General features: G+C 36.4%; 1 protein-coding gene across 1 annotated transcript; it reads right to left on the reverse strand.

The window, feature by feature from the left end:
- Positions 1 to 1,450: 1,450 nt before the first annotated feature.
- Positions 1,451 to 11,214, reverse strand: LOC125733201 (secretin receptor). Its single transcript, XM_049006025.1, has 13 exons — positions 10,440 to 11,214; positions 10,018 to 10,132; positions 8,091 to 8,186; positions 6,929 to 7,035; positions 6,338 to 6,444; positions 6,085 to 6,217; positions 5,685 to 5,838; positions 5,330 to 5,390; positions 5,168 to 5,237; positions 4,374 to 4,465; positions 2,529 to 2,667; positions 2,410 to 2,451; positions 1,451 to 2,267 (listed from the first exon to the last, which is right to left on the reverse strand). Exons 1-13 carry the CDS (start codon positions 10,488 to 10,490, stop codon positions 2,115 to 2,117), a joined length of 1,320 nt encoding a protein of 439 aa, XP_048861982.1. The 5' UTR covers positions 10,491 to 11,214; the 3' UTR covers positions 1,451 to 2,114.
- Between the last annotated feature and the right edge of the window lie 240 nt (positions 11,215 to 11,454).

The following is an 11,454-nucleotide window of genomic DNA, read 5'->3' on the forward strand; positions in this document are numbered from 1 at the left end:
TTGATTTTCACAAAGTTTGTTGCTTCAGTGTTTGTAGATCTTTTTGACAGATGTTTCTATGGTACTGTGTTGGGCTGGCCACCCATCTGGGGTTGTTCCCTGCCTCGCGCCAATACTGTAGCTTCCGAGAAAGGCTCCGGACTCCCCGTGACCCAGAAGGATAAGCGGTTTGGACGATGGATGGATGGGTTTCTATGGTATACTGAAGTATAATTACTAGCATTTCATAAGTGTCAACGGCTTTTATTGACATTTACAATAAGTTTATGCAAGAGTCAATATTTGCAGTGTTGGTCCTTTTTCAAGACCTCTGTAAATCGCCCTGGCTGCTGTCAATCAACTTCTGGGCCAAATCCTGACTGATAGCAGCCCATTCTTGCATAATCAATGCTTGGAGTTTGTCAGAATTTGGGGGTTTTTGTTTGTCCAACCGCCTCTTGAAGACTGACCACAAGTTCTTAGTGGGATTTAGGCCTGGGGAGTTTCCTGGCTGTAGACCCAAAATGTCGGTGTTTTGTTCCCTGAGCTTCTTAGTTATCACTTTTCCCATATGGCACGGTACTCCATCATGCATGTTTGCCACCAAAATGTTCTTGGATGGTTGGGAGAAGTTGCGCTCACAGGATGTTTTGGTACCATTCTACTCTTTTTCAGATCTGCACTGAGCTCCTTGAAATTCCCCATTGCAACACGTTTTGTTCAAATCAATGAGTGATGTCAAATGAGACCTTTTTATGTTTGCACAGAGAAGCTACTCTAGTCAATCATGATCACTAATATTTAATTAAAGGCACCGAGTTAAAAGACTGTAAGCACTACTACATCAATTGTCTAAGTAGGTGTATGTATATTTTTGACCCTATAGCTATAATTTTGACCCTGTCATGGTTTCAGAAAACAGGCAATAGATGAAAACTTGTGCATCGAAATTCTAGATTCTAGATTGCAAAGAATGCAGTTATGCATTTTGTTTATTCATAAAGACCAGGGGTAGATTTTTGGGATAACTTTTAGGTCAGCTGTTCAAACCCAGGCCTGAGAACTCTTTAGCTAAGCAGTCCTCTAATTAGTAATAAAATTAGGGGTGTTCCGCAAAAACCTGCACACACAATGGTCCTTTCTGGATGAGATTGCCTACCCTTGATATAGACATTTCTTTATAAATAATTTTGCTTTTAAGAGGTTCTAGATTGTATGAAGGGTGTTTTATTGGGCTTTTCAAATTGCAGTTTTTTTTTTGCAAGTAGGAGCTGGAGCCTATTCTCTACAGAGTGCATGGATGGGATTCCAGTCCATCTCTACATGTGCACTTTAGGCAATCCAGAGATGCATGCTCTTGGACTGGAGGAAGAAACACATTTAAATTTACAATTTATACATTTTATTTTACAGAAGCTTTTTTCCAAAGTGAATTGACATAGATAATACATAACAAGCATACAGCCATCAAGGAGCCACAAGTGCTGCTAAACTAAGTTTCTAATGAGTGGCCAGTGCAAAATACAAATAAATATCAAGAGACAATCTATTGGGAACTAATTCTAAATACAAAACTGAGCATTTGGAAGAGACAAGTGATGCCATTTCAATAGAACAATCAACAAAGAGTGAGCTAGTGAGGAGCAGTGGTGCCAGGAGAGACAGGTCTCCTGGTGCATTCTCGAAGGTTGTAAGGGACGCTGTAGTCTTAATTTGTTTGGACCGTCATTGGGGAACCATGCATGAAAAACATGTAATAAAAGACATTTTTAATGTGGTGCAGGAATCAAAAGGTTTGCCTTCCTTATAATTTGTATTGCAAAATATACAAACTTCACACAGACACACACAGAGTATAAGTGGAATCTAATCTCCCAGACCTCGAGGTATCAGGCAAAAGTGCTCTAACTGTACCACTGTGCCACTTTGATATGAAAATATAAAACTAGAATGGAGATTTATATAGGAAAAGAGCAGATTTAAAAAAAAAAATCTGAAGAACTAGGTTATAAGTTCATACAACAGCTCTGGGAAAATGGCATACAGATCAATAGAAGGAGATTGTTTCAGTGTCTACCAGTTTTTAGAACTTTGTGTGACGGCTTTTCAGGCTGCCACAAGTTGTATTCTTCATACTAGGACTGACTGGCAGCAGGACCTCGAGTTAGCAGAGACACTTGTGTAAGGGGGGTACCACTTTGGCTAAGGGAAAAATTATACTGCCTGCCTCCTTGGCGTGACTGCATCAGCCTCCATCTTCTCCACTTCCTCTGGAACTCGTGTTGCACCTTGCAGGAGAAGGGTGAGCAATCAGGGTAAATGGGAAATGTCTTTTTTTAGTCTGGATATTGATATCTATCCCAAAATGTTTAACAAAAAAGGGCCTAGTCTCCTTAAGGTACTGGAGAAAATATAAAAATGACAACTTACCTCTCCGTTTAAAAAACAATACAAAATTGCTACAACAAATCCCTAGAACAAAGAAAAGAACAAAGTAAATATCCAAACAGCACTTCATTATCTGTGGGAAGAATATTCACAGTCTGTACCTGGGTAGATGCAAGGGCAAGTTCCACAAAGTTCCATATCTTGTATGTTAAGTCGCTGACTTTCTCAGGGAAGAATGCAAAGAGAATGTATTGCAAACCAAAGAGGGACACAAGGAGGAAGGTTGACTTGGCAAGCTTTCTAGAAAAAGGACACATACAGGCACCATAATGTCAATAGTCAATTCCAAAAATATTGCAATCATAAATGTTTAATATTGTCAATTAAAAGGTTGATGATGAACCACCAGAAATCCAGCTTTTTATGCTTAATCTAAGGAATATGAAGATTTTTAATCTAATTAAATCTAACTAAATGATTTTTGTGGAGGACCGGACGGAACTGAATTATTTAATGTGGCAATATATTCTATCAAAATCATATTGGTAAATATTATTTAAAAGTTTTTAAGAACAACATTACATGAGCAACTAAAGAAACTTTTCAAAAAGATAAGTAATTAAGAAATTTTATTTGACAAAACTAATAGAAGATTAGTCCATCCATCCATCTATCCATCCATCCATCCATCCATCCATCTATCCATCCATGCCATTAGCTACAAAGCCCACAGCATGATGGATCCACCCCCATGCTTAACAGTTGGAGAGATCGTGTTGTTTCCATAAAATTCTGCATCATCAAACATAAAATTTCTCATTGCAGCCAAAAAGTTCTAGTTAAACATAATTACTCCACAGGACTTGTTTCCAAAATGCATCAGGCTTGTCTAGATGTTCATTTGCAAACTTCTGATGCTGAATTTTATGCTGAGGACACAGGAAAGGTTTTCTTCTGATGACTCTTCCATGGTCATATTTGTGTAGGTGTCACTGCACAGTAGAACAGTGCACCACCACTCCAGAGACTGCTAAATCTTCCAGACACTCCCTTGTAGTTAAACAGGGAGTCTGATTTGCCTACCAGTTCTACAAGCAGTTCTGTGTGAAAATTTTGTTGGTTTTCCAGCCTTCAACTTAGCTGCCACCATTCCTGTTAACTAGCATTTTTAAATTACATTATGAATTAGAAATTGTCTACCTGAAAACACTTTGCTATCTTCATATTTATATTTTCAGAATGCTAGGCAGCTGCTTAGAGGAGCTAGTGGCTCTTATTGTTGGGGCAAGGTTTGAGGAATCAGAGTATTTATAAAGCTTACATAAATGCATTACCTGGCCTTTCCTAATGATGATTGTGAACAAACCATAGCCTTAAACAGCTAATTAATTAAGTCCTTGGTAAAAGTTACTGCAAAGCTCATATCTCTCGGGCTGCCCAAACTTTTGCATGGTGCTCTTTTCCTTTTTTTTTACCCTATACAATTGTTCAAAACAAAAATAATGCAACAATCTTGATTAAATATTGAAAAGATTTTTTCATCTTTAACTTAATTCCTCTTGGAGGTTAGTTCATCTACTCACTTATGTAGTCACAGAACATCAATAATCCAATGGATACTTTGAACTAGTGTTTAGGACATTTATTCTGACAATTTTAAGGTGTTAAAAGCTGAATTCGATCATTTTTAATCTTTAATTTTTGCACATATTCATACTGCTTGGCTGTTCAAATTGATTTGACAAATAATTTTGCTCCAGGTTGCCAGGTTAATTGCTGCATATATATGCATATGATACAGCCACGAATATTTACGTACACACATCCTCATTAGTAGTGACTGTTCATTTAAAATACAAAATAAAGAAACTTACTCTGAATACACAGAAATTCAACGTAAACGGTTTGTTGTGCTATGAATTTGTCGATGTTTAGCAGAATATTTGAAAAAAAATATAATATCATTAAAATGTGACATGCAAAACGCCTGACAGGCAAATACTTACTTATACTGATTGTACTCATTCCCACGCACATCTGGGGTCCTGAGTTTTCCTACTAGTGTTCTTGTAATACTAATGAAAAACAACAAATTAATCTGCAAACAAAAGAAATTTGAACTGTTAAACAGAACGTCTTTTGGGCTTCCATTGGCATACATTTGCCAGCGTACATTAAACGTGTGTAAACATTCAAGTGTTTCTAGTCTCAATCAGGTTTGTTTAAATGAACAAATATTTATATAAAGATAATTCCCGACCATTTTCATACATTTGCCAGCGTACATTAAAAATGTGTAAACATTCAAGTGTTTCTAGTCTCAATCAGGTTTGTTTAAATGAACAAATATTTATATAAAGATAATTCCCGACCATTTTTATGCAAGCATGTTGCTTCCTCTTTTTTGTGTTTCCTTCTCTCTCTCTTCTGTCAATTTATGAACTTACACATATGACAAAGGAACAAAAACATTTTATGGTTACACCCCTTTATTGCTAAAGTAAATAATTATATGATTTCATGGTTTTGTTGTATGATTTTTTTGGAAGTTTACAAAAATGTACATTTTTAAAAAGCTTGTTTACAGAAAAATGGGAAATACATAGTACTTATCAGTAAAAATATTCCAGATCTCTCAAAAACTTTTTTTTAACCTGTGAACATGTATTTTAGTTTTCATGTTCTTTTTTCTCTACGACTTAGATCAAGAAATCCAACAACAAAGGTGTTTTAAATTTTTTCCTTATGTGTCTGTATATGCATAGTTTATGTGTAAAATTATGAAATTTCCCATACTTACAATGATGAACAGGAGGACAGGGACTCTGAGAATCCACCAGATCCCGGTGTGTTTCCTGGTTTCCCAACATCTGTGACATGCCACAGAAAACAAGTAATGCTCATTCTTGATTGAACACATGTAAGGATACCTGAAACCATGAGTGTTATGCTCGAAATTTACCCTTCATCTTCATAGAAGTATTTAGCCAAGCCCCAGGCAACTATAATGACTGCCGGTGACCCTGCAGATAATTGATGCAGATACACTTTCTGAATATTGATTATTTTAAGAGATGTCTTACAGACATTAGATTACCATACTTGAAAAATACTGGTTAAGAGATATCAACGAAAGAGTGGACATGAATCAAAGGGTAAGAAAAGATATAGGAATAAAGAAATAGAATTTCTGAACAAGTATGTTGGATGTAAATTCTATAAATCTAATTTTGACGCAGAAACTCATGTTCTCAAAGAGGCAGAACAGAAAGGAGTAGAGTCATAAAAATAGCCTAAATGAAGACCAGTCAACTTACCCCAGCCTAGGGTCATGTACAACCAAAAGTACAATCTCCTGGAGAAGAATGAGACATAGACTAGAGTGTGAAGGTAGTGACCCTCTACCAACAACCAGCTATAGTTGGCCATGATGCAGTAGTGTGATGACAGCAAGACAAGCTTGCAGCCTACCTGGGGGGGGGGGGGGGGGGGTCATACAATTGTATGAGTGTCATACAAGTCAACTCATTTGTCTTCCTGAATGGTCCTTTGCTCAAAGAAAAACTATTAGTAAAAATCTACTGCAGTTATCAATCTGTTATAACATCATTGATACACAATCAGAAAGTTACAGAATATTGTGTTGTTTCCTAACACAGATGTTCAATATGTGGACTGAAGGCCCGATGGAGTTAAATATAAAATGATTGTACATACAGGATAGTAGTTGCAGTGGTAAAAGTCTTCTTTAGAAAAGAGGACCGAGTCCTTGATAAAGATGAAAGCTGCACGTAAGATGAAGGACAGGAACAACTGGATGTGAATGTAGTTACGCGTACAGTGTAGCTTCCTGTATTGAAAAAATTATGGAACTACTTTTAGTCGTCTATTTCACCATTGCAGAAAGAGATGACAAGCTGAATAGTAACAAAGGAATATTAAAAACAAAACAAGACTGATAACGGCTCACCTAAACACACAAAGTATTACTATGGCAAGGCTCAGGGACATAAGAGAGATGGCATAGCCCACTGTGTACATGGTCTTCACATAGAAAAAATAGAGTTGGCTGTGAACCTGTCACAAAGAAAAGAAAACATGTTTGTTGTCTTATGGATGAGCGTGTTGGCATTGCGCTCTGAATCTTCCATTGTTCCCTCTGCTTTATTTTTGCTGCTTTACACCATCTTGGATAATTCGCCCATATTACTCAGAATAAATTTCAAATTTTATTCAATTAATAAAATTTTACTGCCTCCAGCACGAAATCACATTGGAAGTGGAGAATTATTGTTTAAACGCTAATGTTTCAAAATATAGACAGGAGCCGTTAATTATGTTTAATGGTTCATTTAACATGCTTATTTTATTTTGTTAATGCTCTGTTAACATTTAGTTTGTCTTTTGTTAGTCTGTCAGAAGTGCAAACAACAGGAAGCACTGCACGTAATGATTTTCCCCTTCTTTTCATTTTGCTTTCTTTAATTATATTAAATTTGCTTGCATAAATTAGAAATTTTTAATAAATATTTTTTTTTCTTCAAATAAATTTGCCACCTACTTCCCCAAGAAAGTTGAAGTTCTCATTGAAGGCATATTCACAGGCTATCTCATGTGGTGGGTAGGGTTCTGTCCAGCCCTGGGCAGTGCAGTTCCTAAAAACCTCCCCTGGGAATGGAAGAAAGCATTTCATACATTCATGCACCAATGAGCCAAAATATTATGACCACCCACACACCCGAGATGAATAACATTGACTATCTTGTTAAAAACAGCTCAGTTCAAGGTCTGGGATATATTACACGGTCAGCCAACATTTAGTACTCATAGTCGACAGGTTGAATGCAAAAGAAATGGGAAGGAATAAAGATCTGAGTGACTTTGATAAGCCAAATTATTATGGCCAGATGACTGGGTCAGAGCCTCTCTGAAACAACAAGGCTTGTATGTTTGTTGTATTATTGCTGACGTGTGCTACGTAGTTAGGTGTATCTGGTTGTGCCTGTACTGAACATGTACAGACTTTCCCCCCTTGTTATTATTCCCTAAATGCAGTATAACAGCTCTTTTCGTAGCATTTGCATTGTATTTGGTATTATATGAAATCTAGGGATAATTTAAAGTATAAGTGAGGATTTGTGTTAGTTAGATGCAAATACTGCACCATTTCATATAAAGGACTTCAACATCCGCAGATTTTGGTATCTGCAGGGGACCCTGGAACCAAACCCCCATGGATATAGAGAGCTGACTGTATACATCCGTGTTGTGAAACCTATTACCCTAAGTAAAATTTCTCATTCTTTCCTCTAACCCTAATATAACAGATCTGTTTACTGAGCATATTGAGAAAATCTTGCAAAGATAAACTTCTTTCCCAATTTCAGTTTTCTGGCACAGGGCAAAATAGTTTTTTTGTATTCAGAAATTTGTATCTCCCATTAAAATTATTGTTGGGATGGTATACAATTACTCGACCAGATTTTATTAGTTTTCAATGAACTTTGAAAATATGAACTAATTATTGTTGGTTAAAGTGTGTATAAATGCATGAACAATGTAATATGTTGCGATGTCAGGCTGTAAATTTAACAAAAGTTACAGAATTTAAGTGGATTTAAATGTAACTACATGCTTCCTCTTAATGACTTCAAAATAAAAGCCAAATGTGAACCTGGTGGACTGTTTAAACCCAACAATGCATTCTGGGGCTTCTTTCTTACCATTGGTGTGGAGGAATGTTGGACAGGGCTGTGATATGGTCTCCCCTATGTTTGCATAGGGCCAACAGTTAAGATGGTCCCACATCCCTTTGCATCCTGAAAACAAAATCAACTTCATAACAGACTTACACCATGCAGGCCACAGGCATTCATGAAATGTACTCCCAATACAGTACAAATAAGACTGACTTTCTCTATGCCGTGAAATGTGTAATTTGCCAGTTGTTGATACAATATCTGGGGATCCTCATAGAATAAATCAGTAGAAAATGCTGCCTGTTTGCATCAGTTTTGCAAAAAGCAGGTAATTAATTTGGATTAAAATGAAAATGAGCGCCAATTCTGTTCCATTGGATGAAACACTGCCAAGCAGTGTTGCTGGTCATTGAGGTATATCTCTGAACAGGGTCACTGTAATTGTCATTTGTTCAGTCATACATAACTTGCCACACTTAACTTGGGACATCATCGTAAAATATAAATACTTAGCCATCAAATGAGTAGTTCTGTCCATATGCAATAATCTCTTCATTGGCTCTTTGCCATCTGTTCCGGCCAAACCCTGTTTCAGTGTCTCCGTCGGATGACGGACAGTAATGGTTGTTTTACTTGGCTTTCACTAGTTTTTTTTTCACTTTTTTATAACTTCCTCTCTCGTGAGGTGATTTGTATATACTGGCTTGATTTGTTTTGCGTTTCCCCTAGTAACCAGCACAACAATCTTAATGACTATCCGGGCTCCTGTAGTCACTGCTTGCAGTGTACAGTATGCTTCATTCATCCCAACCCATATGACAGGTTTGGGTGAATTTGTTTTATTCCCTGTCAAAGTGATAATCAGATGAGCTTCTGTCATAAAAACAATTTTATCAATTGAGACTTATAGCTAAGGTCAAAGGTCATCTCCCCCTTAAAGGTTATCCATGCTTTTATAACCTCCCGGTTGGATTATTGCAATTCATTACATTTTGGAATTGATCAATCACAAATTCATCGTCTGCAGTTAGTGCAAAACGCCTCAGCTCGTAAACCTGTGAGGTTTAGAATTGAGTTTAAAATGCTGTTGATTGTTTTTAGAGCACTGAACGGGCTGCCACCCGAATATCTCACTGAACTGCTACACTTTTATACTCCGGCCAAAGCACTTGGGTCGTCCCGACAGCTTCTGCTAAAAGTTCCTAAGTCCAGGTTGAAGACCAGAGGTGACCGAGCCTTTGGGGCGTCCTGCCCCTAGACTTTGGAATGGAAACTTTAAAATCTTCTCTTAAGACACATCTTTTCTCAATGGCATGTAATTTAGGATGAGTTGGCATAAAAAGTCTGTTGTTCTTCATTTCATGTTTCTTATTTGATGTTTTTTATTGTTAATCATGTGAATCTGTACAGCGCTTTGATCAACCTTGGTTATTTAAAAGTGCTTTATAAATAAACTTTGATTTGAAAGTGCCTGCTTTCAAACTACAACAATACACGTTTCATTCATTGTGAAGCTTCTGTGTTACTTGGTTGGGTTTGCAGTCCCAGCAAAGGATGATATCACATACTCTCAATTGCTATGTCATGCAATACTCTAAATAAAAAAATAATGGTTTCCAAAACATGCTATATTGCAGAATATAATATTCTTTGTTTTAATCTAGTGAAACTGCTATGAGTCAGTTCCATACGGAAAAAAAAAACCATCTTATTTCTAAACTTTGTTTTACAAATCATGTTCAATAGTTCCTTATTTAGTACAGAATGTTATCCTTCAATAAATTATCAATTGTCTGTATGTATGTTTTTCAAACATATCCATGTCGATAGTGAGTCCATATGAACGTTTCTAATAATCTTGTAAGAAACATGATCTTCATAAACATTTAACAAAATACATTTTGTCATTTCAATGGCATTGCTGTTCTCAACAAGGTTCTTATATACATACCTGTTTGGAAATCGACAGAGATTGATGTGTTGTGTTTCCACAACGCCTTATGACAGCTTTCCTCTTCTTTGAGAAGAATAATATAAGGATCACATTCTGGGGGAAGAGCTTTTATCTGTGATGTATGATTAGAAATTAATTTCAAAAAAGGTTCTACAAATTCAGTTATGAAATACAGATAATGCAGTACAGGCGCGATTAAACAGTAACTGTAAAACACACATTGTCACATATAAATTTTAAATACCGAGTAAATTTCTATACAGATTTTTGTCTATGCTGATGTAGTAATGGACATCAGATAGGCACAAAAATATGACTTAACAAAACAATTAAATCCCCCTTTTCTCTACGGAGAATTTAAATCCTAAGGAACCAAACAAGCAAACGCAGGTATCATTTATTGAATGAAATATACCTACCTGTGCATAAACGTCAAGAATAACAGTCAGTAGAGCAAGTTTCCCCATCATGCCCGATATCTTCTCTTTTTTCGCTGGAAAAAAACAGGTTTACTCTGGGTAGCGATTTAATGCCTAGTTTTTTTTCTTTTCATCTACGCATACATGCTATGTTGCGTATTAAATACTTAATGGTACCTTCAGTAAACCGACAGAAGAAGTTGTTCAACAATTATTGATACTGAAGCAACTGCGCGTTTACGGAAGTGTAGATCCCGACAACCGTTCTTCGCTGATGAACAGCCTACAACTTTCGTGCCATCATTTACGGAATACTGAGTTTGCGTCCATAGTCGCTCAAACTACATTATAAGAAAACCATAAAGACACCGCATCGATTTTCTCAGTTGCCTCAGGCTATGCATACGTACTTCCATTTATGGAATCTTATTTTTGCAATCAGTCCTTTCCAGAATATATTTTATTCTTGACTTATTGATTTTGCTTAAATGCGGAGGTTAATATTTCGACATTGAAGCATACAGTATGCATTTGGCAGAATAGAACCGCGGCTAGTTTGTTTTTCTGATTTAATTTCTTAACGCATTTTGCTGCAGAAAACTTAAATTATGTTATGTGTAACTCACGTCATGTCATATGTAATGCAATTTGATTGTCGGTCTGCCCAGAGCACACCCCTTACGGTGCCTTACGCTGGGCTTTACCAAGATTTAAATTTGATTACATTGTAATTATCCATACTTATTTATAGTCACTGTAAGTCCATTGTAATTCTTCATACTTATATTTAGCCACTGTAAGCCATCCTTCAATAATAAAGACCTTATTTATTCACAAATGTATATTTTTGATCGTGACATTTATTTATGTTTTTCTGTGCTTCAAAGATTTGAATAGACATGGAATTGTAATTGTACACAATAGGTACAAGTACATGCAATATGCAGTTCCCTGAGAAATATTTCCTGAGCAATAAGACTATGATATATGTATTTACAAGAATCTTGCATTTGAC

This window comes from Brienomyrus brachyistius, chromosome 1 (genome assembly GCF_023856365.1).
Source record: "Brienomyrus brachyistius isolate T26 chromosome 1, BBRACH_0.4, whole genome shotgun sequence".
NCBI classification, from domain to species: domain Eukaryota; kingdom Metazoa; phylum Chordata; class Actinopteri; order Osteoglossiformes; family Mormyridae; genus Brienomyrus; species Brienomyrus brachyistius.

Bases quoted from the DNA above. Each gene is read 5' to 3' on its own strand.
- LOC125733201 (XM_049006025.1), bottom strand. From the start codon at position 10,490: ATGATGGGGAAACTTGCTCTACTGACTGTTATTCTTGACGTTTATGCA. The intron at 2,452-2,528 runs GTACAGACTGTG...TCTTTGTTCTAG, and splicing joins TTGCCCTTGCATCTACCCAG to GGATTTGTTGTAGCAATTTT. The intron at 2,268-2,409 runs GTAAGTTGTCAT...TTCTCCTGCAAG, and splicing joins ATTGTTTTTTAAACGGAGAG to GTGCAACACGAGTTCCAGAG.